General features: G+C 45.9%; 5 protein-coding genes across 13 annotated transcripts; 2 read left to right on the forward strand and 3 right to left on the reverse strand.

The window, feature by feature from the left end:
- Positions 1-162: 162 nt before the first annotated feature.
- LOC6536987 (two pore potassium channel protein sup-9) lies at positions 163-7596 on the reverse strand. Of its 4 annotated transcripts, XM_039376328.2 has the most exons (10): positions 7189-7595; positions 5025-5872; positions 4614-4769; positions 4417-4543; positions 4164-4354; positions 3916-4103; positions 3247-3279; positions 2786-2946; positions 2367-2399; positions 163-2144 (listed from the first exon to the last, which is right to left on the reverse strand). In XM_039376328.2, the coding sequence occupies exons 2-10, from the start codon at positions 5149-5151 to the stop codon at positions 1901-1903; spliced, it is 1260 nt and encodes a 419-aa protein (XP_039232262.1). In that variant the 5' UTR covers positions 5152-5872; positions 7189-7595; the 3' UTR covers positions 163-1900. The 4 variants fall into 4 exon arrangements, with proteins under 4 accessions (XP_039232262.1, XP_039232264.1, XP_039232263.1 ...); XM_039376330.2 differs by lacking the exon at positions 2367-2399 and having other exon boundaries at positions 7189-7596; XM_039376329.2 differs by lacking the exon at positions 3247-3279 and having other exon boundaries at positions 7189-7594.
- A 582-nt stretch (positions 7597-8178) lies between these two features.
- LOC6536988 (26S proteasome non-ATPase regulatory subunit 9) lies at positions 8179-9695 on the reverse strand. The gene is made up of 3 exons (XM_002097521.4): positions 9561-9695; positions 8889-9215; positions 8179-8824 (listed from the first exon to the last, which is right to left on the reverse strand). The coding sequence occupies exons 1-3, from the start codon at positions 9660-9662 to the stop codon at positions 8591-8593; spliced, it is 663 nt and encodes a 220-aa protein (XP_002097557.1). The 5' UTR covers positions 9663-9695; the 3' UTR covers positions 8179-8590.
- Positions 9696-9926: 231 nt separating this feature from the next.
- Positions 9927-12731, forward strand: LOC6536989 (serine/threonine-protein kinase stk11). Of its 4 annotated transcripts, XR_001453983.3 has the most exons (6): positions 9936-10077; positions 10149-11327; positions 11387-11581; positions 11641-11798; positions 11854-12179; positions 12252-12731. XR_001453983.3 is itself a non-coding variant. In XM_015192557.3 (5 exons), exons 2-5 carry the CDS (start codon positions 10234-10236, stop codon positions 12108-12110), a joined length of 1704 nt encoding a protein of 567 aa, XP_015048043.1. In that variant the 5' UTR covers positions 9927-10065; positions 10149-10233; the 3' UTR covers positions 12111-12731. The 4 variants fall into 4 exon arrangements, 3 of the variants coding, with proteins under 3 accessions (XP_015048043.1, XP_015048042.1, XP_002097558.1); XM_015192557.3 differs by having other exon boundaries at positions 9927-10065; positions 11854-12731; XM_015192556.3 differs by having other exon boundaries at positions 11854-12731.
- On the reverse strand, positions 12713-16360 carry LOC6536990 (integrator complex subunit 5). The gene is made up of 8 exons (XM_002097523.3): positions 16170-16360; positions 15319-16094; positions 14915-15259; positions 14574-14838; positions 14087-14508; positions 13387-14031; positions 13182-13324; positions 12713-13121 (listed from the first exon to the last, which is right to left on the reverse strand). The coding sequence occupies exons 1-8, from the start codon at positions 16274-16276 to the stop codon at positions 12840-12842; spliced, it is 2985 nt and encodes a 994-aa protein (XP_002097559.1). The 5' UTR covers positions 16277-16360; the 3' UTR covers positions 12713-12839.
- A 531-nt stretch (positions 16361-16891) lies between these two features.
- LOC6536991 (serine/threonine-protein phosphatase 4 regulatory subunit 3) lies at positions 16892-26492 on the forward strand. 3 transcript variants are annotated; one of them, XM_015192558.3, is made up of 10 exons: positions 16892-17268; positions 20777-21179; positions 21247-21434; positions 21537-22475; positions 22541-22718; positions 22776-23031; positions 23091-23363; positions 23452-23564; positions 23704-24476; positions 24842-26492. In XM_015192558.3, the coding sequence occupies exons 2-10, from the start codon at positions 21068-21070 to the stop codon at positions 24938-24940; spliced, it is 2931 nt and encodes a 976-aa protein (XP_015048044.1). In that variant the 5' UTR covers positions 16892-17268; positions 20777-21067; the 3' UTR covers positions 24941-26492. The 3 variants fall into 3 exon arrangements, with proteins under 3 accessions (XP_015048044.1, XP_002097560.2, XP_039232260.1); XM_002097524.4 differs by having other exon boundaries at positions 16895-17268; positions 23431-23564; XM_039376326.2 differs by lacking the exon at positions 16892-17268 and adding an exon at positions 17478-17661 and having other exon boundaries at positions 23431-23564.
- The last annotated feature ends 52 nt before the right edge of the window (positions 26493-26544 follow it).

The raw sequence follows: 26544 nt of genomic DNA on the forward strand, positions 1-26544 counted from the left end.
TTTGGATTCAAGAAGTGCACATGGCCATGGAATTACTGCGACATGTACACCGGAACACTTTAAATTGTCTATACGATGAGTAATTTCAATAAATACGGATAAATTTAAACTAAACATGTTTGTTTGCTTGGTGGCTTGCCAACCTCAAAGAAATATAAGGTATTCGGTTTAATCATATAAATTTAGTTTATTGTGTTTTTTTTTTTTTGTAATTTTGGAATATAAGTATATTACAAAGTCTTAGTTTCACTATTTCGCATTATTTGCCTGAATTAAAATTACAATTTCATTTGATTTTAATTATCTTGAATTTAAAGAACTCCAATGGCAATTTGAACCTCATTGGATGAAATATATTCTAGTTAAATATTTAAAATTTGGAAATGAATTAGCAATCTAAAAATCGTCACGCTAAATCAAATGCATAACTAAGTTTTATAAACTGACAAAGTTTTGGTACTAACAATATATCGTTTTTTGTTTTGTTTTTAAAGTAATTACTTGTACGAATTAAGTATACTATTATATACAAAGCACATAGGGATAAAAGATATTTTTCTTTCCAAGCGTTTGACGTCTCGAGTGAGCAATGGGCCTTGCAAAATGCACCGACTAACTAGAACAGATAATCGAAAATCCTATTTTAAATGCGAATCGAATGCCGTAAAACAATTTCCATGGGTTGGTTGGGTATGCTTAAACTAAGTGACTGGGAAACTCGCCTCGACATTATCTACAACTATAACTAAATGCATTCTTTGCGTAAATGCGATAGGGGTAGGTCTTGGGGTCTGAGACGGTATATGTCATGTACATATATATGTATATATGTCGGTCTGGCGCGCGTACGATCCGCACATTATGGTGCCACACTCGTGTCACTACATGTTGCACGTACGGCGAGTTATTTGGCACATCGTGGAGTCACTAGAGTCACTGGAGTCACTTGAACACTGGAGCCAAGTACTTTGACACTTGGTTCGATCGAGGAGGTCGACTTGGCTGCGGCCACTAACTACACGTAAACTGATATCGAGTTGCGTAATCATAATAAGTCTGAATAAAATGGATTTTCAAACGTTATCTAACATTAATCGGTTATAGAGTATTTACAGCATTAATTTGACACTTCAATTGCGTTACTTTGGCTCCTGGCATGTACTCGTATCAACGCGTTCATATGCAACTTATATTGAAACCGTTCGCGACTTCTTTTGGAAAAAGCTAGCGTGCTTTCCATTTCAAATACTTAAGAAGAGTAGCGGCAGTTTGTTTTTGAATTTTGAATTTTGAAAGGCAATGAGGGTTTCAAATTTGAATCCAAACTATATGGAATTATAAACGGTCCTAGTACAGCTTGATTTCTGCTTGAGGCTATCCGAATCGGGCTATTGAGTTCTACAGACGTCTGGAGGAGATTCGCGTTGAGATACAAAGACTACGAGTGAGTGTTGCCGTTCCATAATCTCTAGGTTCTATCGCTCGGAAGTGGCAGTGGTTTACATTCAATTGTATAGTGCCCTAGTTGTAATTGTTGTATATATAATATAGGTTAAGTCTCTATTATGCCGACTACATGTTGTATAGATCTATGCACTAGTTCACATTGTAAATGCACACACATGGCATGTCCAAGTTGCGGAAGAGCCTACACAAACTATCGCACATTATCCAAGCGCCCAAGTCAATCAACACAACAATCAATCAATCGTCCTGCGCCACATTCAGTTGCGAATCTACATAAGTATTTAAGTACTATTAGAGCCTTGTTATCACTTTCGATTTGTAAGTCGTTTTCGGCGAGGTCGAGGGCCACTTCGTTGTTCCAGGAACCCGCCAATCCTCCACCTCTACATCCACCTCCCTCCGTAGATATCCAGATCGATATCGATATCGCCTCCTAAATGCGAATGGACAGCAGGGAGACATTGCGCTTGAGCAATGTGTGTGGCCGCAGCTCCATGCTCGCCGTATCCCCCATGTCAGCCATGTCCACGCCCATGTAGCTGCTGTCCATGGTCCCGCGATCGGCCAGTGTGTGCAGGCTCTGGGTGTCGTAGTCGTAGTTCAAATCCTGCATGGGCACCACCTCCGGCAGAAGGTGTCGGATGTGCGTCGGTGATCGCCTCAGCTTGTATTGGTTTCTGTGGGAGAAGATCGCGGGACACCAGGTTAGTAGCTCAATCTTGGAGGGCGGTGATACACAGCATGCATGATGGGTGAAGCAGCCTGATTTTACTAGCATATATACATTGGTGTTTTGGTTCATCAAACTTTCAGTTATCGGAGTTACGTGATAAGGATTATGTGGATTATGGATTAGTAGAGTCAGGCTTTGCATGTAATCGGATGAAATGGAAGCTTACTCTGCATCGTTGCTCTTTCCCAAGTTGTTACTTCTGCAGATGCGCAAAGCAAAATGTGTAGTTTAAACAAAAATGAGTACACATAAACACAATACGTATTAAAGCTGCAGAAGAGTAGGCCAAATCACTTGAACGTTGAATAGTTTAAAGATAGTCTTTACCCCTTATGAGCAATTTTATATTCCTAGATTCCTTTAACATACAAAATGCATGTTTTCTTCGTTTATAATGGTTTACCTCACCAATTGCATGGCGAACACATGTACGATGCCAACTGGCTGGACAAAAAAGCGGAAACACTTGAGGTAAAGGACTTTAGAGGCCCCCATATACTTCCGAGCCCCATCTCGGTTCACATTAGCCTCTCTCTGCAAATTGGCCTATCTTCTGAGCCCCGTGCTAATCGCCCAATTACGTACTTTTTGTGCCGGTTGCCATTGAGGCACATGCAGTGGCACGAGCACATGGACGAGGTGTTGCTTCCGTTCAGAGATTGGCCATCGTGTCCCTCGTAGCCGCTCAGAATGGATCCGTTGGATGTTATCACATCGCCCTCCAGCTTGACAGCCACTTGCAGCGCCTGCAAGGGGTTAATCAATGGGTTAGACGCATATCTTATGGGGGATCCTTGGGGGTGTTCTGAATGCCGAGTGGGTGGAGTATAGCGTTGAAGACTGGGGAGCGGTATTCGTGTGGTTGTGGTGATTGCATATTCTTGGTGCTCTTTGGTTCAGTGTCGTAGAGTGGAAAGCCAGGTGGTGAAGCAGTTTGTATTTGGGTTTTTGAAGTTTTTGGGGTTATTTGGGTTTTGGGGAGTGGGGGGTGGGTGGTGGGTGTTGGTGTTGGTCGAAAGTATTGGAATCTGAAAAGCCGCAATCACCTCGTTGGTCCATAAACTGGACTTGGACATAAACTAAGCTCGCGTTTTGCATTCGATTCAATTCGATTCGATTCGTATCGGTTTGTTATGGTTTCGTTAAGTCAAAAGCAACCGAAAAGATGCGAAAAAAGAAAATATTCGATTTATTTGATTTGATATTATCGGGTAGCTCTCGCATTTTGGGCCTGCATTGAATAGATTGTATCAATTAATTTGTTCAAAACATTGGTAATATAAGTAGTTATCGAAAAAGTATAAAACCGAAGGTGCAAGATCAAGAATTAGCCAAGTGTGCAGCAAAGTGGCAAGCAGATATGTATGTAAAAACTATAGTTGATTTAACAAGTTGTTGGTCGAAAGGTACGAGAGTATGAGACAGGTGGAAGTTATACGAATAAAAGTTACAAAACTGTTGTAGTACTATGGCGGGGTACAGTGAAGCGTTGCTATAAGGTAAGGTAAGGTAAAAACGGTAGAGTAAAGCGGTTGACTACCAAAACGATGGGGAAAAGGGCCTCGCTTGGCCGCATCAATGGCATGATAGTAATAAAATCCGAAAAAACAGTCCTCAAGTCTACGGTAATAGGCAATAGGCAATAGGTAATAGGTAGCAAATGGCATGAGTTGCTCGACTTACTCCCGCATGGAGCACTCGGATCTCGCACTCACCTGCATGGCCTGGGCCTCGTCGCGTCGCTCATCCTCGGTATTCATCGTAACAAACCTAAGTACTAACAAGTTCAGCGAGGCGGCCACGATGGCCAGGCCAAATAGTATAAATATCAGTGCGAACATCACGTACTCGGGTTTCCTGTTCAGTGCATTGTCCCGCTGCAGGGCAACCATGTCGCCAAAGCCTGTGAAAAATCGAAAATTAGATTCGAATCGAGGCAGTTCGAAGTGCACCAAATCCTTACCTATAGTGGTTAAAGTAATAAAACAGTAATATACTGAATCGAAGTAGCTCCAGCCCTCAAATTTCGAAAAGGCCGCAGCACCGCCAGCTATCGTCAGCGAACTGAGTGTGGTCACAACACAGATGAGGTCCACCTCCGAGGCGACGGTCCTCTTGCAGCGCAGCGAGGAGCGGACCGCTTTGATAACGTAGCTGTGGGATGAGATGATCATGAAATGCTGCATACTCATAGGCACCCATTGATTGAAACACACCTGCTCAGTCTATTCACTCTTTCTCCGATGCTCTGGAACATAACGAGGCCCAGGGGAATCCCCACGATGGCATAGCACATGGTGAAGAGCTTCCCGCCCACCGTGCTGGGCGTCGAGTGTCCATAGCCTGAAATGGTGATGGAGGTGGTGGTGGGTCGCCGTGAGTGCTGCAATGCAATGCAGGTTAGATAACTCACCTATGGTGGTTAGCACCGTGGTTGCATAATAGAATGCACCGGTAAATTTCCACTGCTGGCCGGCCTTGTGCGATTCCGATTTGAGCACCACGGTCTCCATGACTTTGAAGTCCTCCTGTGAGATATTGTATTTGCGTATTATCATATCCTCGGCATCTGCAATTAGTAACGAGAATGGCTTGAGTGCCTGTGACGCATTTCAGGTAATGGTGGCAAGCTGTGCACTCGAAAAAATTGGGAATTCCAAAGCGGAATTTAATGCGACGTCTCTATATGAGTCTCTATATAAATGACAAAAAACTACAGCTTACGCGTATTGTCATGTCATGTATTCTATCATTTTTCTTTTGCTTTCAAACGCAACTTTTTCGTGCAGTGCACTGTGCAGTGGCACTCGAGAGTCGCACTCACCTTGCAGCGCCTCCCAACGACGCTTTTCCGTTTCCGATTCGAGGGCGTCAAAGACGGCGGCGCCGACTAGCAGATAGGTAAATGTACACACGATCAAGGATATCGTGCGCACATTTTGTTTCTTCATTCTTCATTTAGGCGAGTATTGGGTGAGTTGATCCTTTGTTCACTGGCGTCGCCTCCGCTTGCGGTACAGTTTGCACGGCTTTTCCTGGCTGCTGCTGCTCACCTGGCCTAGCGGGCTGCACCTGCCGTCGTCCATATGAATCCTGCTCGTCTTTCCGGGTGCCGCGACTCACGCTCTAAGGACAAACTACCCAAATTGGGTTATGACCCCAACACAACCCGACACAACCCGAACCGGCTGCACTCTAGTTTCGTAGTCTCTGCTGATTTCTTTTTGGGCAAACTCACTTAGCACTTTGATTGCATTAAAAATAATATCACTGGGGGCAAACGGGGGTGGAGCAAGTACTGGTGCTGGTGCTGGTGCTGGGTTCACGTATTACTCGGTTAGCTCCTGGCGAGGAGGCGGTGGTGGCGTTTATTTCTGTCACAGGCCGTGGGCCTTTGTCCTCGTCGCGTTCGTTGCGCCGTCCATGTCCTTGCGTTATTTATGCTGCCAGTGAACGTAGCCGTGGGTGTGTGTGTGCTAGAGCTGCTGCCAGTGCATGTGCATGTGCATGTGCGGGCCATGCTGCAATCCTTCATCGGGCGACGGCGCTGCTCCTGCTCTCAAGGATTATTGTGCCACTGGTGCTGGTGGTGGCGCTGGTGCTGGTGCTGCTGCTCCTGCGGGTGACGGGCGCCATCGCGCTGCACTTGTAGTTTCTGCCGCCGTGTCCTTCCTGCGTGAAATGGCTCGAATTAGGGTTTTGCTTGATGGCCGGGCTAAAAATAGCGACTGCAACTAATCTGTCATCATCAATACTACGCTCCCACTACACTTGGTTGCTCCTATGGAGCTTCGCCTACATTCGTGGTCAACCTAATGTGGTGATAATAACCATATATTTAAGGATTTTCAACGTTTAATACAACGTTTTGGCCAGTAATGCTTCAAAATAGGAAACTCCCACACAAAGGTGCCTAAAAGTATGATGTGAAAAGTATTAACTTCTTTTCCTTGCTCATAGCGCATTTATAGCATATTTTTTAGCACCTTCGAAACTAAAAGGATATCGTAGCATACTTTTAGACACCTCTTTAAGGAAAAGGATGTTCCCAATGAAGTCCGCAGCCTCGAAACTCAAGAAAAGGTTCTGGAAAGTGTGTACTTAGGTGTCTAAGGGATTCTGATCCTTTTCGAAACGTCAAGGATCAACTTCAACTTCGTTTTTGTGCCAAGATGATGACCGGCGCTGTGTGTACTCCTCTTCTCAGCTCACACACACATATGTACACACACACACTCGCCCACCACACAAACATGCAAATGAATTTTTCATTTGCATGTGTCCTTCGCCCAATGAGCGTAAGGACTTGTGGACACACTGGCACAACTGGCACTTTTTGGCAACGTGTGAGGCTGCAAAATCTCAGCTGTAATTGTTGAATAATTCAGTTAGCGCGCGGGATAATGAGACGCCGAAAACTGAAAATGAAAGCTCCTCCTTGGATTTCTCTCAACTGTGAGTGTTTTTGTGTGAGTGTGCGTGTGTGGCCATCTAACGCCAATTTATTGATGAACAATGGGGCAGCATTGCAGTGTCTCTGAATTATTCAACTGTATGTGTGTGTGTGTGTGCGTGCGAGTGTGTGGGGCTCGAAACGCGTTGAAGTGTACGCACGCACACAAGCGCAGCGCAGACACAGGCTTTTTTTAATTCATCGAGTGTAGCAGCCGAAATGTTGGTCCTTCGGTGCGGATTGTGGGGGTTGGTTTTCCTTCGCCCCTCCGCGACGCACAGACACACATTCACTTGCACACACACACACGCAGGCAGGAAAAGGATGCCCGCCCTTAGTTAACTTTTTTGTTAGTTTCCCCGCTGCCTGTTTGTTGTGCTATTTCGCGCAGCTTTCGTTCCCATTCCATCACAATTCCCTTGCACTGGCAATGACAGTGACACTATCAAGAGTCTGCCCCCCATTCCGCTACTCCAGTTCGCGAAAAAAAAGGGAACAGTGGAACTGTTTCATTATATAAAGCCCGCACACATACACATCCTTTCCGCCGCACAGGACGAACTCGAACGGCTCGCAATTTTTATCGGTCGCGATTTGGCAGCAGGCAGCAGGCAGATCCTTTCAAACGCTCGCGATAATTGCACAAAAATTCAGCGGCGCCCCACGATTTTTTCACTAGCGTACTTTGGCTGCGATTGGACCGCACTTTCGTCCTGTCGCCACTCGGATTCGCATCCGTAATGCTCTCGATTCGACGGCTGCGGCAGCTTTGGTCCGGCGCACAAAACAAACGCACTGGTGGGGGATAATAATTTTTGTTGTATATTTTGGCCAGGAATTGGAAATGTTATTTGCCAGTCGCTTTGGTTGAATAATTACAATGCAATTGTAATTATCCTTTTCGTGGCAATCGGATGCTGCGGCGCGGGTGAAAAAAGTTTAAAACTTTTGCGCTGCGTGTTGCTTAAATAGATTTTCGGGCGAAAGCTCGTCCTGCCAAATCTCTCTCCTCGCGGAAAATCTCTCTCGCTGTTAAGTTAACATGCGCTCTAACCGGTTAAGCTAATTCTGTTGTGGGTTTTGGCTTGAGTCCGGGCTGCACACTGTTGCTTAAAACAAAATATTGATATAATTATCTAAACGAAATACATGATTTTGATGTAAATTAAAAACTTTCATTCATATTTATCAACAATGCAATTAAATCTGTCAATTAAGAGATAAAACATTTTGTACCTTAGGGAGGATTACAGTTTTAAGGATATTGTGGCGAACTAAGTTCTCGAGCATTGGTTGAGAACTTGGATATTTAAATTTAAATTTTTTAATTTTTTTTTAATTGTTCTCCACTGCTAAGCTTTAAAGCTATAAATTTGAATTTTTAAAATAAACCTTGCCTATTTTATATATAAGTATTTCATTCAGCTAACTACTAAAATTGAACATAAGACAGAAAAAAGAATGGTTAAATTGTATTCAATTCTAATAACGTTCATTTTATGATTTAAAGAAAACATTTATAATATAGTTGTCTTATATTTCTTTTTTATTGAACAGCACAAGCGTTATAAAAACTTATTTGTTAGTAAAAACGTCTTGTAATTTGTATTATGTTACACATCATTAAATGAAAGATTAAAAATTAAATGCAAAAAAAAAGTGGTCACAATTCCAAAAAAACCCCTGAATCACAATATCATCCTTGTGGCTGTCACCTGTGCACCTTGGGTCACTCCCTTGCTGCTCCTTGGCCCAGTGACCCGGCTGTCAGTCAGTCAGCGAGATGACTCTGGTTTTAATTGGCCCGAAAGCCAAACCAAAAATCAATGTTCGCAATTTGGAGCATGAATTTTCAGTGGCCTGGCCATGGGCTGATAACTGAAATGCAGGGCAAGAGTACAGAGGCAACTCGAAGAACGCTTAAACAGGTAACAGCATCAGTGCTCCATCGCCTCGGGTGGCAGGACGATGTTGCAGCCAAGGAGTCCGCGTCCACTCCAGGTTTTCGGCACCAGGATCAGGTCCAGCTGCTGCTCGGCGCGCTTCACTTTCAGCTGGACATTCTGGCTCTGCATGTTGCGCACCAGTTCGCCAATCTGGGCAAGATCTCCCTTGAAGTTGCCGCTGTTGATGGAGCCAAAACGGAGGATGGCATCGCCCACACAGAGACCCTGGAATGGTAAAAGATGGCACCATTAATGCTGTGTTATTCGCCTGTTTACTACGTTTACTCACAGCTCTCTCGGCGGGCGAGTCCGGACTGACCAGGTTGACCACCACGATGGCGCGCGCAGGTGCAAGGTCCGTGATATTAGCGCCGCCGGGTGATCGGTCGCTGTCCAAGTCCAGAGCGGAGGCGCGGTTCACCAGCTCCGGATCTGTGGTGGCAATCTCGCTGTGATATTGGTTTAGCAGCGCCTGGATCTGGTTCATCAGCTCCTTGTGGTCGTTCTGCAGGCAGATTATCGTTTGTCGCGCCAGGCGCACCTGGTAAACGTCAATGTCGTTGCGCGGAAAGCCCTCGGCGTCCACCAGTGGTCCGCTCATGCCCACATTTTCGTTCTGAAAGGAAGGGATCGTGCTAAATGTCACTGGGTTTTGAGTTATCTTGCAGCATAAACACCAGAATTTGCCCAAATACAATAGTGTATATACCCTACCCAAGCTATAGGGACTCTTCTTCGCTAATGTTGTAATGCTTGCGCAAATGGACATACCCCAAACAATAGTAGGGTATAGAACACTTTCATATTTTGGGTACAATTCATTCATATACCCGCTGTCACAGCTTAAGAACAGCCGATCATGGATACCCGCGAAGGTGGGTCACAAACAGCTTGCCACACTGTGTACACCCCATCCCAGCTGCTACAGGGTATCGGCCGATGAGCATGCAAATTTACTTACGGCGGCCAGGATCTGTCCGTTTCGGCTGATCTGAGCCTCCAACTGCTTCTTGGCGCTCATCAGCCGCTCCAGGCGCTCTTTGGTAGTGGTCCCTGCGGCCATGACTTCCCCTTCGATTCGAGTTATTCGAGCGCTCGTGCCAGAAACACAAATTTGTTGATTTTTGTTAATGTTTTCACTTGGACAAGAGAGCAGCGGCAGAAACAACAACAATTGCTTTGGCAGCCCTGGTTGCTGGTGTCCAGTGTGACCGTATTGCGGCGAACTAACTTTGACCAAAAACTAATTGTTAAACAATTTTTCGGAAGGGGAAAAGAACAAATTGAACGGAGAGTAAACACAGGAATTCACAAATTTATATGAGAAACAGATCGCACAGCGGTGGAACGGAAGGGGGGATCGCCTTTCCAGCGGACTTCGCAAAATAAACGACGGGCGACGAGGGACCTCGAAAAATCGCACGCCAATCAATTCGAGTGTGTGCGAATTGATTACAAAAATAAAGGTATTTCGAGAGGTGAGCGATAAAAGCGCGTGTGTGTCTGGTGAGGATTAGGTGTAGCCATGAACTAACCAACCGTTCCGCAGCCACAGGCGACTGCCCGTCGACTCCCATCCGCCGGAGTGGGGCCGCCACCTGCGATATGTGATCATTGGGGCTCCGCGGAGGTTTATGCAATGTTCTAGCTCTCGGCGAGTCGGAGGAGAAGCAGCCGGAGGAGGAGAAGGAGGAGCAACGGGCCAGATGACTGTGACCACCACCATGGAGGCACAGGTCAAGGCAGCGCACCATCATCATATACACCATCCTACGGGCGGAGGAGCCCAGCACAAGGTGGAGGTCGAGGAACCGGATCCCGTTGAGGACGAGATGACCGTACTTCTAGCCAATAAGAACTTTCACTATGACGTCGCCTCCGAGCTGGACGACGACGCCTTTGTGGAGCTCAAGGAGGACACCGCCCAAGCGGATGGCGCAGGTGGTGTTGGCTTCTACAATCCGGATGAACTGCTGCTCGAGGAGCAGCCACATCCGCAAGTCACGTGGCTGGACGACGACGAGATCGAGACGCTCGATCGCGTCACGCTGGACATGGGTAACATGTTCTTCAATCGCGTCGACAGCCAGGACATCATCTATCAGCAGAAAAAGAAGAGCATTAAGATGGTGGGCAAGTACATTATGGGCGATGTCCTCGGCGAGGGATCGTACGGCAAGGTGAAGGAGGCCATGAACTCGGAGAACCTGTGTCGGCTGGCCGTCAAGATCCTGACCAAGCGGAAGTTGCGCAGGATTCCCAACGGCGAACAAAACGTGACGCGCGAGATCGCTTTGCTTAAGCAGCTGAAGCACCGACATGTCGTGGAGCTGGTGGACGTTTTGTACAATGATGAGAAGCAGAAGATGTACTTGGTTATGGAGTACTGTGTCGGCGGGCTGCAGGAGATGGTTGACTACCAGCCGGACAAGCGGATGCCCCTGTTTCAGGCACACGGTTACTTTAAACAGCTAGTCGACGGCCTGGAGTACCTGCACAGCTGCCGGGTCATCCACAAGGACATCAAGCCGGGCAACCTGCTGCTCTCCCTGGATCAAACGCTGAAGATATCCGACTTTGGTGTGGCGGAGCAACTGGATCTGTTCTCACCTGACGACACGTGCACAACGGGCCAAGGTTCTCCGGCCTTTCAGCCACCGGAGATCGCCAACGGACACGAGACCTTCGCCGGCTTCAAGGTGGACATCTGGAGCAGCGGAGTGACTCTGTAAGCGTCGTTTAATATCAAATGCATCGGTGTACTTCACCTATTTACCTGACTTGCAGCTACAATTTGGCTACAGGACAGTATCCCTTCGAGGGCGACAATATCTACCGATTGCTGGAGAACATTGGGCGAGGTCAGTGGGAGGCGCCCACGTGGCTCTTCGAAATGGACGCCGACTTTGCCAACCTGATCCTCGGCATGCTTCAGGCTGATCCCAGCAAACGTCTCTCCCTACAGGAAATACGCCACGACACGTAAGTTGGAATTCCACTGAGGCGCATCATGATTACTGATGCCTCTTATCCATTTCCAGTTGGTTTAGATCCGCCCCGGTGAAGACCGGCCCACCGATACCCATTCCCCCCCTGAAGGGCGACAAATACCGCAACTCCACGGTGATACCTTATTTGGAAGCTTACCACTACGGCACCCAGGAGGAGGACGTCTACTTTACAGAGCACGACGTAAACCGTACGTACCAACATCACTGTTTTCGAGTGAACTACTTTCATAGTTAATTTCGCAGAGGAGCTCGCCCGCCAAGCGGCAGCTGCTGCCTCCGAAATTCGGGCCAAGCAGTCGGCGGCGGCCCTAGCCGCCTGCCACGCCTACGAGCCGCCCTCCACAAGTGCCGCCGCAGCCGCCGCCTCCGGCAATTCGCTGGGCAACGGTAGCAGGGAAGAGGCGCCAGTTAAGAAGAAAGGTTCGGCGCTAAAGAGGCGCGCCAAGAAGCTGACGTCCTGCATCTCCGTGCGCAAACTGAGCCACTGCCGAACTTCATAGGCGCATTAGATGCCTCCACTAAACATAGATGCTAAGATTTATCGAAAGGAATAACTTTGTTAACAAATTGTGAGGAACTTTTTGGTTTTGTTTTCCCGTTTTTTTTGTTGTCCTACATTCGCCAAGTATTTGTAACCATAGAATCATGTAGGAAATTCAGGAGAAACCTGGTACCGCCCGAGCAGCACCAGCAGCAGTAGCAGCAGCGGCAGCATGAGCAGCAGCCGCAAGTGTCAGCGGACACTTTAAGTTAGCTGATGCGAATTGGGGAGTTGGTGAGGAGCAATGGGGCGACACGAAAGCTATATATCCATGTGACAATACTGTGTATTATATGAAACAAATGAAAGCGTAAATTAGTCGTTAATATATGATGTACTGAAGGCAGCCGAGGATTGCCGGAGGAGACGGTGCCCATTGGTTCGCACACATAAAGAAACATGTTCAAGTGAAATTGTTGTTGGCTTCGTTATATTCTAAACTACACACAAATGATGCGATTTTCAGGCGCCGTCGCTACAATAACTGCTGGACAGTATTTGCAAGGCCTAGGTTGAGATTTTAATTTTTACAAACCAATGAAACGAAAATAAAAGAACCCATTGAATATCAAAATACAAACACTGCATTTAGTTCGCACATTTCGCATTTCACACTCAACACAGACTCTCCATTCCATGCACACGCTCATGCTCACACTACAACATTAGGCTAGCTAACTACGGATGCTTAATCTAGTTCTACGATCTGCAGCCGGGCCGTCGGATCTGGCTCTGAGCTACTCTCCATCAGCTCGCCCATGATGAACATCTGATGGTAGTGGGGGCCCAGAGTGGACAGTTTCCGCTGCATCAGGTGGCGCAATGTGTCCACGTATTGCGGCGGCACCTTGGCCTGCTGCGTGTTCGTGTTGCGCCAGTGCAGCCCGTTGTTGTCCACGTGAAACAGCGCCGGTGAGGGCACGTGATCTTTAAGGTAGTTCCAGATGCACTCGCGCAGCAGCAGGGCGATCTGGAAATGATAAACGTTGGTAATACTAAATAGTTGGGGTTAAGAAAATGAAAGATCTACCTCTGCCGATTCAAAGTGATCGATGATGAGATGCAGATTAGTGAGTGGTGGCGGAATCAGTTGGCTCATAGCCAGCAATTGCAACATCTTCTTGGTGCAGAGCATCAGCTCATCGTTTGCAGCAGTGGGCTGGAATCGATTGACTGAAAAAAGAAACACGGCTAAGTACAACTATTATAATATGCAAGTAAAGTAAGAAGCTCACCATTCTTTCCCCGCCAGTGATGCAAGCAGGTGGCGCATAATGCGCGCAGAAGCACGGAGGAATAGCAAAGCGCCGGCCTATGACCGGCGATCAGTCCCAAAACCGCCCAGAGCACAGGGGACGTGATAAACGCCCTCCTGATCTGCATGTCCCGCTCCATTGTGACCCTGGTGAACTCTTCGTCCGGAAAGGGCAGGCCGTTGTACATGACATCCGTTGACACCAGCTCGACCAGCAGCAGCGAAACCAGCGAGTAGCCCTCCACGTTATTGGGCTTCTCCAGATCGGCGCAGCAGGCATTTAATGCCTTTAGATAGAGCGCCTGCTTCTCCGCATCGCAGTTTCTCTCGTTGGTGGGCAGTACAGGTCGCAGACCTCTGCCTATAATACCGGAATGCAGAACGGAGCGGTTCGAGTTGGCGCCGGAGCTGGTGTGCAGGTTCTGCAGGATGAGATGTTCGTGCTCAGGTATCTGAAGCTCATCCAGCTCATACTCCTCCAGCTGACCAAGCAAGTGACCGTGATAGAAGAGAGCGCCCTCCACCAGCTCCCGCAGGCAAATTGTTCTCGCGATTTTACGGGCGGAACACTGCCTCTGCAACAGGGTGTAGGAGCGATGCGAAGCCGCCGCTCGACGGATCACAGCTAAAATAAAATGTGGTTAATATACAAGTAGATTTTAGGAGCATTGATTACATACTCTTTTCGGTTAAGCCCACAAAGAAGTACTTTACGCTAAGCGTGGCCAGCTTGAGGACTAATGGAGTGCGCAGGACAGTGGTTCGACTGCCGGCGTCAATGTTGTTCAACAGATCCACAATGAGGTGAGCCAAGCGCATGCGGGTAGTGTCGTCTTCGTCCGCTTTGTTTTCGTCCGGCTCCAGTTTCGTACGCTTTCCGTAATCCTTGCCATTGCACAATTCATCGTTGTTGTTATTATTGTTACTTTGTTGCGCCCTGAATTTGTCCGCACTCCGCTCGGCGGCATCCCTGTCCATCTTCAGGACCAACTTGTTCACGGTGCAGTCAAAGATTTGAATGATTTTGGGAAGACATTCATTGAGGGCTTGATTTAAATGCTGCGCTTTAATGTAGGGAGCCACATTCTTGCTCTTGTGCATCCTGGTGTAGATTATCAAGTTGAAATACTGGAGGTCATCGTAATACCTAATAATAGTCATATTTACCTGGCCAGTATGTTTAAGTTCGAGAAAGTATTAAAGGCTTCTGTGGGTGTGCCCGGCGGCACTGGCAATCGATTGTTGACTTGAACATCCAACGTTATGTCCTCCAAAACCATCTTGAAACCTGGTGTGAATCCCGGAAAGTTTACCATGCCGCTTTGCCCGCCAAGTAATCGAATTAGTGCGCCAATTCCATTGGGGTTCTGTGCATACGACTTCTTTAGAAGTTGGGATATGGTTTGGTAGTAAATATTTGGGTGTTGAGACGCTAGAAAAAGAGTTAGAACGCGTTTTAGCATCACTGTATGACTCCAAATTTGAAATCTGAAGATCTTTCTACTCACAGACTACCAGCAGTAATCTGACCGCTGTTTGCTGCTCGAAGAGATTGGTGCTGAGGCAGCTCTTCCACAGCATGTACTTTGTTTCCTCGTAGGCCAGATCGGCCAGCAGTGGGAAGTTCCGCTGGTTGAGCACCCACTGCTCCAGCTCCTGCATCGAGTTGTCCAGGAAATCCTGGCACCAAATATACTTTTCGGCCATCTTGGCTGCCGTGAGCAGCAACGTCGCTCCATGCTCGTTTAGGCGGAGCACGGCGTTATTCAGGGTGGGCTGCATGCCGGCAAACATCTTGTTGCTTAGCCACAACGGCGACTTCTGCACAATCACCTCGCACATATCCTCAGTATCTACAGGAATGAATATTTATCGTCCTTTTTCTATATCCTTTTATCTAAGTGGTACTTACAGATTTCAACGAGCACATTAACCAAGCTCTGCAGGATCGTGTCCGAGTAGTTGGTGGTGATCAGCAGAAAAGGAACGACGGCCACGTCCAGCGGTTTCTTCGGAGCAAATCCCTCCTTAAGCATCTCACGGAAGGCGGCCCTCAGGTGCTGTTCGTGGCACGATGTCATGTAATCGAGGATGCCCGCCTCCGAGTCTAGGTGGCATCGGTAGTCATCGACAAATCGCTTGATGCCGCACTGTAGGATCTGCATGATGATCTTGTAAGGGAAGCAGCCGCCCAATCTAGCCACAATCCAGTCGAAGGTCATGGGAAAGCGGTGAAACGCATTGAGCATGATCTCTACGCAGGCCTCCTCCTCCGGTTGGGTTAGCTTCCGGAAGCAGCTGTTTATGAGGGTCATCAGCCCATGCATGGCGCTGCACTCCAGCCAATAGTTGCAGCTGGCCGTAATGGTCATCCGCCGCTGGGTGTACTTATCAGATAGCTTGGCCACCAGTTCCAGACTCCAGTTGGCGATGAGCGGCGACCAGGCGGGCGGTCCCTTCCACACGAGGCTCTGCAGCGCCGTCTTCACCAGATTGAAGGCCTCGTATTCCGGAGCACGTTGCTGCTGCTGGCGATTCCCGGCCTGCTTCACCTGGGACACCGGCATTCCGGTCTTTGGGTCTGCCATCTCCGGCGACACGTACAGCTGCACACTGATCTCGGCCAGCAGGGCAAAGTACTCGAACACAATGTCACGCGTGGCGGGGAGCTCCTCCAGGAATCCCAGCCTGCAAAGATCAATGGGTTTGTTTACTACGAGGAGTCTCACGGATATTTACTTAACCACTGCGGCTGCTACTCACGCGAGCTTGATGAGATTGGGGCTGGTCAGCAGCTGGGGACAACTGTGGCCATTGCTCACCGTCTCTATGAAGTGCTTAAGCTGATCCAACAGGTTCTGGCGCAGCATTTTGTCGTCCTAGGCATCGGGAACGCAGAACCAAAGTTGGCCAAGTGAGCAAATGCATCGCAGCAATGGGTCGCCGCGTCTTCCACTCGGAATACCAAAACAACGGTACAACGGCACGCATTTAGAGTCCGCCACCACCTGGCCACACTTTAGCGGCAAAAATTTTGAATTTTTTTAAACTCTGAATCGCATACAAAATCCTAATAAATATCTTGTGCATTACTTTACTTTTTTTTATAAGCTAGCACTTAAAATTAATTTAAGGTGATACTTTATTTATACGTTAAATTAAGCTGAAAAAGGTTTGAAGCCGGAATTATGGTTTACTACAAGTTTGACTTTTAAATCGACTGAGTAACTACTGGTATTAAACTTATTGCTAATGACAATAATTAAATTTACATGTAGATATATTTTCAAATCTAATCATTTTCAACGTGTTTTTGTTTTAAAATTTTATCGTGAGTATCAGTGGTAAACGGTCACACCAAATGACATTTCGTGCATTATTGCACACTCTTTGCGGCGAATCAAGGGCGAAAGACAACATGGCGTCGCTGCGGCGAATCTGTCTCCCGTTTGTCGTGCTGTTTGCATTTTCCTGCTAGAATTTGTACAAATATTCATTCAATGTGCTCTTGTTTTGTCAAGTATGTGTAAATAGAGTACCATAACAATGCTGGCGTCACAGGGGTGCTAGAGATCGTTATCGATAATAGCTCATATTCTCGTCATATGCAACTATCGCTGTACTGTAATGCCAAGTATCGATACTCAGATATTATCGTCGTGGTCAGACCAACGCTCTAGCGTCGGTCCGCGGAAAATAGCAAAAATCACAATTATCCGGGAAGATATATTGGTCGAAAACTAACTCGTGGTCCCCCAATAAATATGCGCAAGCGAAAATTGTACATAAACTGATCGAATGCAGCCAGCGTGCGAAGCACTAAAAGCGAAAAACGCCAGAAACAGAAACAAGGAATTGCAGCGTGAGTGTATAACTTTTTGGTTTTTGCCCCCGCGCTCTCTCTGTCATTCTATCTCTCACTCTCCTTGCTGCTCTCTCTCTCTCCCGCTCTCTTTTGCCCTCTTGCGGCTTCTGTGTTGTCTGCGTGCGAGTGTGTGTGTTTGAATTTTACTGTGAATGTGACCGACGGTGTGTTCTCACGTACTCCGTGGATGATTTGCGGCCTTGTCAGGGAATCGGACTATATATCCCGGCAATAGCCCATATTGGATCCCGATTTTGCATACTACTCTGCTGTTTTGCCTCTTTAGTGTCTCCCCTTTTATCGCACTTTATGCAACAACGCATACCGTCGTGTTGAATTTCCTCGCTCTCCGCTGTGTGTAGTTAGTTTGTTGGTGTGCGTGTGTTCGAGGTGAGTTTGCCGTCGTCTGTTTTTCTTTTCCCTGCGTTTTGTGTGCGTTTCAATGAAAAGCAAAATCGCCAGCGAATATCGCGGAAATGCGGTGCTCCTAAATTATATGTATACATAAATAAAGTATCGAATCAAAACAAAATCTGCTTGCATCAACAACAAAAACATTGCAGAGTGTGGGTGTGCGCGTGCAGCGAGCTAAATTGCGTGAGTGTGTGTGTCTATGTGTGGTGGGGAGACGGCATTTTTCTTTACCACACGCCTCTTCTTTCCGACAATACACTGCAATTTTTGCGATTCTGTTTTGCGCCTACCATTCGCAATAATTTTATTGAATGAACCGCAAAAGAGACGGCCCAAAAAGCGATGTACTTGCCAGACGCTGTGTCTGTGTGCGTTCGACGGTCTGTAGCGCGTTGTGTGTATCGCGTATGAAAATACATCAACTGTTGGGCATAAAAAAAAAGTAAAAAATTAATAATAAAAAAAGAAACGATATTAGCTGACATTGCAATCGCCCCGGAGAGTGTTTACTTGTTTAATTTTCGAGTTCTCCGCCCGTCTCTTTGCCTTCCTCCCTCCTTCTTCCTTCGCCAATACCACCCCAAAAAATTGCATACATGCACACACGCCTTCGGTTGTGCGAGTGTTTTAGTGTGTGAGCGCGCGCGTATTCTGCACACATTGTCATGCATGCAAAAACAAGATACGACGCGTTCGCACTCGTTTGATTCCTTCTCCCCCAATTCTTTACGTTTCAATGCTGGGAAAGAAAGTAAGAAGATATCGAAAGGGATATGCGAACCGCTTCCTTGTGAAATGGTGCATCCTTAGCTTATCCCTTCCAAACTTTTCGTCTGCTCCTTCTTCACACGGACACTTGCAGCTTTCGCGCCCATGTGTCTGTATGTGTGCGAAAAACAGGAAGAGAGCAGCAAGACTCCAATTATCCATTTACAATTGTGGTTGAAATGTTGGAGCATAGTTGTTTTGTTAGTATTAACACAAAAAGTACATATTACCGCTGATATTTAAAGCTGGTAGTATATTGATAACCTTGTAGGTGTGGATAATACATACATATGTATACTTATAATATTCACTTAAACTTTAGTTCAAGTTTATATACAATGTCAATGTATTTCAAGTTCCCACTCAGATGTACAAAGTAAATACTTTAAACTTGTTGATAGGCACTATTTGTATCTTAGTTATTATTTTTTGTCTCCTATAACCACAACTTAATTCTACAACGAAATTAATTTCGACATGCCAAGATCTAATCTACAATACTAACAAAAATTCTTTGAATTAAAAAATTCTTGTGATTTACAATACGATTTGCACACGTGTAATTAAGTAGGTATTTGTAGCGAAACGGAGTTGAAAAGGCCACCGTCTTGTTTACAACTGTATCTCTTACTAACTACCCTAAAAAAACTAATTGTTGTTGGGGCGAAAAATAGTGTCAAGTTGCCATATTTGCCCGACTTTATTGATGACTCGACTCCAGAGCTCTAGATTTCGCACACAGATTTTTTTTCGCCACTTTGGCAACCTTCTGCTGCTGCTGGTTATTAATAAAAATTAATAATAACCGAAATCTGTGGCGCTGTGCGGCACTTGGACATGCTTATGTACATATGAGCATTCTCGTGTTTTTCGCAGCTGATTGCGTAAACCAAACCGCTCGCGACGTTTGTTTTGAATTGCTACTTTTGTTTTGGTACCGATTTCGATTTCAGATTGAGATTGAGATTCTCTGGCTCTCCCGCTCGGGTTTCGATTCTCCTCCAGGCGTTATCAGTGCTGAATTGGCCTATGGCGCTTTGTTGAAACTCGCTTGGAACTGGGAACTTAATCGCTGTGCAAATCGCTTTGAAACGGCGCATCACGCATTTTCCCCAACGTCTTGCAACCTTGGTCCGGAGGCACGTTGGGCGGGGGGTGGTGGTGGTGATCTAGAGTGACGTAAATGTTTGCGGTGGACAGCCAACTTTGAGGTGGCGCTCTTCGACGATGACGTAGCTTTTGCCACTTCTGTTTATTCGCACATTATTTCACACACCCATAGATTTTCGCCGTGCAGAGCGAGAAATAGTTGACATGTGTATAAATTAAAAAATTTGAAATTCAAAGTAACATTTATGTAGCTTGCTAGCTTGCTTATTTGATTTCAGTTAAATTACTTTTTTTTTTTACTGTGTCCCAAAATGGATAGATTATGCCCCCTCCCTCGTTTTGAGTCACCCGCTCTCGCGCCCTCGCCGCTGTTTGTTTTCTTCGCGCGCGTGTTTGCTCTCGCCGTGGGGCGAAAGCGCAGCGATAATAGTGGCTCAGATATAGTGTATACTATATTCATAGTAGCCCCACTCATACCGAAAACCCCAGCGCGCGGACACAGATACAGATACACGCGCACACTGCGAAAGGCCTAGATCTAATAGAAAACGTTTAATGTTTGTAAACAGACCGGGCACAAGCACATTTCTTTTCTTTTCTTTATTTTTTTTTTGCATTTCGCATTTTAGTTGGCATGTTCTTCTCTCGGCCTGTCTCTCTCTCTCTACACACCTTTCTTCCGAAAATACACACACACATACAGAACGAACGTAGCTTTCACATTTTCATTCATCGCAATCTTTGGCATGAAATGTTGCGAAGACCCTAAGATAAGATATAAGATGCACTTGAATACCTTAACCTCAACTTTTTGCGCCAGTAGTGCACGAATAATTCCATTTCTTGTATGACTTTGTTTGGGTAACAATTTCATAAGGACTTAAAACAAATTTCTGTGCTGTGTTTGATGCAAAATAAAGTAATATTGCTAAATACGGTAACATATAATGAGTGGTAGTGATCTACTGTACCATTGTTATAGAAAACCAAGGACAACAAATAATGTGTAGTATTATTAAAATGTTGAATTTTATGAATTTATAAATTTTATCATATTTTCAATTTATTGTTTAGATTACAAACAATATGCGCGTTTACTGTCATTCTAATAAGGATTGACAAAAACAAGCAAATAATTCCGAAGTTGTGTTGTTTTAAGTGTTTTAAACTTTTTGAACGTTTTTTAACATTGTATTATTTTGCTCACTTGCAGTGCAGTCTCGTCGTGTGCCCATCCCAATCCCATTAGACCCCACCCGGCGTTGGAGTGGCAGCCTAACATGGATATAGAAGTCAAGCATAGAGATTAGCCGAATCCTTAGAATTTTAAATTCAAGATCCTAATTTAAATTAGCCAAGTAGCATAGCCTAGCCAATAGCCCCTAACCAGAGGAACGGTTCCAAGCCGCAGGTAATCGCTTCTATAGTCCCGGTCGAAATTCATCCGAATCCCCAGAAAAGCAGCAAGAAAATCCGAAGCAGCACAGCAAGGAGCAACATCATCATGACGACCGACACCCGCCGACGCGTCAAGTTGTACGCGCTGAATGCGGAACGCCAATGGGATGATCGTGGCACTGGTCACGTGTCATCAACTTATGTGGAAAGACTTAAAGGTGGGTTGACGCATTTTCGGAAGCCTTGCAATGTGGTCTAAGTTTTGTATTGCTTAACAACCTACAGGGATCTCGCTTTTGGTGCGTGCCGAATCCGATGGATCTCTGCTTTTGGAGAGCAAGATACAACCGGACACCGCTTATCAGAAGCAACAGGATACACTGATTGTGTGGTCCGAGGGTGACAACTTTGATCTGGCCCTGAGTTTCCAAGAAAAGGCGGGCTGCGACGAAATATGGGAAAAGATATGTCAGGTAAGCGTCGTTGAGTAAGCAGATGCAGTTATAATGTGCTTATCTATCCTTTATAGTGAGTAGTCACATTTTCACCTTAATTGTCATCTAAAACTTTTGCAGGTGCAAGGCAAGGATCCTTCTGTAGAAATAACTCAAGACATCGTCGAAGAGTCTGAAGATGAGCGTTTTGAGGACATGTCGGACACTGCGCCGCCTATTGAGCTGCCACCCTGCGAGCTTTCCCGGCTGGAGGACATTTCGGAGACGATACAAAGCTGTCTCTCCACGCCGCTGCGCAAGGAGAAGTTATCGATGGCCCTGGAGTCGGAGAGCTATATCAAGAAGCTGCTGAACTTGTTCCACGTGTGCGAGGACCTGGACAACACCGAGGGCCTGCATCACCTTTTCGAGATCTTCAAGAACATCTTCTTGCTTAATAAGAACGCGCTCTTTGAGATTATGTTTGCGGATGATACCATCTTCGATGTGGTCGGATGCCTAGAGTACGATCCGAGTGTGTCTCAGCCCAAGAAGCATCGCCAGTATCTGAAGCAATTAGCCAAGTTTCGCGAGGCAGTGCCGATAAAGAACCTGGACCTGCTGGCTAAGATCCACCAGACGTTTCGGGTGCAGTACATTCAGGACATCATCCTGCCTACACCGTCGGTCTTCGTCGAAGACAACATGCTGAACACTCTGTCCAGCTTCATCTTCTTTAACAAAGTGGAGATTGTCACGATGATTCAGGACGACGAGCGGTATCTCCTGGATGTGTTTGCGGTTCTCACAGATCCCACCACCGGAGACGCGAAACGGCGCGACACAGTCCTCTTCCTAAAGGAGTTCTGCAACTATGCCCAGAACCTGCAACCGCAGGGAAAGGACTCGTTCTACAAAACTCTCACCTGCCTAGGCATCCTGCAGGCGCTGGAACTCACTCTCGTGATGAACGACAAGAAGACTAAATCGGCCTCTATCGACATTCTCACGGCCATCGTAGAGTTCTCGCCGCTGGTAGTGCGCAATTACACGCTCAACCAGGCCAATCGGCCAGAAGTGGTAAGTGAACCTGGAACATTAAGATAGTCTAGTCTATGACTTACATGATTCTTTTTTGTACGTAGGAGCGTATGCTACTAAACATTGCCATCGAACAAATGCTGAACGACTCGGAACCGGAGCTTGGCATTGCGGTGCAACTAATGGGTATCGTCAAGATTTTGTTGGAGCCGGAGAACATGCTCACCGAAAAGGGCGATTTTCTCAACTTCTTTTACAAATACAGTGTCCAAACGTTAGTGGGTAAGTGCGAGTCCTCTACCAGCACATTCCTAGAGACTAACTGCTTGATGCTTATAGCCCCGCTGATGCTTAACACGATGGGCGACCGTCCGCAAAACGAGGACTATCAGACGGCCCAGCTGCTGGGAATCGTTCTGGACATTCTCTCGTTTTGCGTGGAACACCACAGTTATCACATCAAAAACTTTTTGTTGCAAAAGGATCTCCTCAAGCGAATTCTGGTGCTAATGAAGAGCACACATACGTTCCTTGTCCTCGGCGCTCTGCGGTTGTTGCGCAAGATAATTGCCCTTAAAGATGAGTTTTACAATAGGTAAGAGCCCGTAACTCTTTTGGTTAAACAATATGTCATTTGTACATCCTTATTTACAGACACATTGTCAAGTGCAATCTGTTTGCGCCGGTGGTAGATGCCTTCATTCGCAACAACGGCCGCTACAACCTGCTGGAGTCAGCCATTTTGGAGCTGTTTGAGTTTATAAAACTCGAGGATATCCGCACTCTGTGCGTTTACTTCGTGGAGAACTTCAGCAAGATATTTGATGAAATCGAATACGTGCAGACATTTAAGTACTTGAAGAATCGCTACGATCAGTACCAGGATCGGCTTAAGGACCGCGACAAGATGGAGAACCGAACTGACGGGTAAGTTTTGCTGCAGCGCTTTGTGCTACAACACAATGTGAAAATATTTGGCTGTATTATCTTAAAGTGGCCTGCCCATCATCCGTAGCGGTGGCCGGTTTCGTCGGGATCAGCGGCAAATGGAGGAGGAAGAGGAAATGTGGTTCAACGAGGAGGACGATTTCACTGAGGAAATCGACACTTACAACAATGTTATGAAATGTAAGTACTAAATTAATTTTTTTAGCATTACCAAATAAATTATTGCAAATATTTAGGTATAAAATGTATCTGAACTTTGCTTTTACAGTACCTTTTTTACCATAGTTGATTGTAAATGTATTCTATTCTTGACTTCCAGCCGTCAGCGAAAAGAATGGCCCGCAAACGCAAAACCAGCAGAAATCCTCTCCGCCACACAGCACGTCGCCGCACGGTGGTTTGTTGGGAAGCCTGAGCACCACCGCGTCATCTACTGCCACATCCGCCACGTCAGGTGCACCGATGGCCAGCGGCAGCAGTAGCCCTGAGGCGATCTCTGCCGACGAGCAGACGCAGGCGGCGGTGCATTTGGCTGCCGCTGCCAATATTGCGCTTCAGCACCACCAGCAGCAGCAACAACAACAGCAGCAGAACCCATTCCAGCAACAGACACAGCCCGAGATCGCGGAGCTACAACAGCAGCTGAGCAGCGTGGAAGCGCCTCAAAGCCAGGAGTTGGAGCTGTCACAATCGACCGCCGCCAGTGCATCGCCCACTTCGTCATCATCGTCTCTGGAGGCCTCGACGTCCTCTTCATCGGCGTCATCGTCTTCATCCTCGTCGTCCTCGTCCTCGCCGCCTGGCTCATCAGCCGCAACATCGCTTTGCGATTCGGCGACAGTAGCCGCCGTGGCAGCATCACAGTTTCTCTCAACGATCGCCACGGCCATGGCTGCCTCCGTGACAGCGGCGGCGGCAACAAACAGCTCGCCGAGCCTTTCGCCAGCTCCGGCTGTCTCCAGTCCGGATATTGAGAACGCCGACGCCCAGTTGCCGCCCAGCGATGACGCCAGCAGCCCGATCAGTGGAGATCAAGATGCTAACACCGCGGAAGGTGCTAGCAGCGAGGCCGACAAGGCGACGGCTAAAAAGGTAAGTTGATGGACCCTGATGGGAATTTCAGTCAAATAGTAATGTCAAGGTTTATCACATAGTACTTATTTTGTGAATTATGCTTTTAGTCCTCAAGATACGTGCTTTTATTTTCCCCATACGGAACCAATGTTAAAGGTGTAAATAAAATATCACTTGAAAATATTTAGCATGTCTTTCCGACTCAAGATATATTAAATAAAGATAAAAATCCTTTACAATGCTTTAACATCAACATGTATTGGCATGCAATTACATTCTATTAATTAATTAAGGTGCAAGAATGTTATAAGTTTAAAAAGCGCTACATGTGAATAAGAAATGTTTGGATCCATTAATTATATGATTACCGTTACCATAAACAGGGTCTGGTGGACTACGAGAGTGATTCTGGCGAAGATGACTACGAGGAGGACGAGTACTCCGAGGGGCCACAAGCACAAAAGCGCGCGCGTCTGGCATAGTTGGCAGATGATGAGCACAGCGGCATCAATTATAAATTAGTACACACATAACAGAACACAACAAACCACGGCAAACAAGAAACAACACACAGACCCCCACACACCAACGAATGTTAGGATTGCATTGGCGGCAACGACATACAGCACAGCAGACAAGCAGATAGCCGTACGATGTAAGATCGAACAAGAAAACATAAATTTTAATTTTAGCATAAAATTTATTTTAAAGGAGAAGCAAAAACACCTAAAGTAAACGAGAAATTATAAATCTTACTTTACTAAATTAAATAACTACATATAGATATATATATTCAAATATATATGCATATGAAAACACAGATAACTATAACTGATCAGCATCCATAGGCAGAGATGTAATTTAGTGCGTGTTGTTCGAAAGTTGGCAAAGCATAAACGAAACAAACCAAAATAAAATGTATTTAGTAGTTAAACAACCCCCTCGATACTGAGAAAAACAGCAGCAGCAATGGAGGAGGTGCGGTCAGGTGGTGTGGGACATTTGTATACAGCCAGCACATCCATTTGCATTGTCTATCGTGATCATTGAGATCAGTTAACAGATCCTGTGAAGTTGGCTGCTGGCCCAGAATGTTTGTGCAATACTTACGTGTCGATATTTAAATAACAATTGCAAAGGGTGTATTAGTGTACTGTAATGCTTAGAGTTAATAATTTTTTCAATCCTTCCCTGGCAATTGCACAATCAATTGCAGTATCACTCGATACAGCGCTGTGTGCAACTGACAATTTAAGTAAACAATTCTTATCGCAGATCCCCTTTATAAAAGTTTCTATTGTAAGCAGCGCTGTAACGTCGTTAGTAACGTAAATAGATGTTGTTAATTTCAAATTTTAACTATTTCCACAGTCGTGAAACGTTTGTTCCATTTGGATTGATTATATTTTTTGTGTAATTGCGATTGTTTTCTGAATATCAACCAGATGCCGTGGCCAACTTGACAAAATTTGTTAGCCCCTTGAGTTAAAGGCAGATAACACTTGAACCCAATGAACCTTGTATATAATTTAGTCAGTCTCAATACGCGATTAGTTGATAACTGCCCTTGCACCACTGACGCCGACATTAAACACAAACATTTGAACTTGGAATATCGAAATTTATGCACATTATCGTGCAGTTCGGTTCGAAATCCAGAGTCTTGGGATGTGTTGTCTGACAGTGTAATTACAAACAATTGTTGCGCTATCCTTGCATTATTAAAACACACACACAAAACACACATCAATAAATTATTAATGATAATGATAACAAATAGAACGTAAAGTTAAACTAAAGTGGGGCGCAAACAAGCATCAGAAAATAAAGTAAAGTAAAAAGTCTTCTTGAGTTCTCGTGTAAGTTTTTTTTCATACTTAACTATAATATTAATTTGTATTTAACGAATGTAGTAGGGCTCATCTGGAACAAATCCACTCCACTCCACCCTCATACGCTCGCTCACACTCAAACCAATTGACATCCCACAGCTACACTGACAGAAAGTAATAAAGTTATTTGTTAATAATCGTATTTGCCATGTGCGTTGCGTACTGTACTACATTTATTTATTTTAGTGTTAAAA

This window comes from Drosophila yakuba, chromosome 3R (genome assembly GCF_016746365.2).
Source record: "Drosophila yakuba strain Tai18E2 chromosome 3R, Prin_Dyak_Tai18E2_2.1, whole genome shotgun sequence".
Classification (NCBI taxonomy): Eukaryota; Metazoa; Arthropoda; class Insecta; order Diptera; family Drosophilidae; genus Drosophila; species Drosophila yakuba.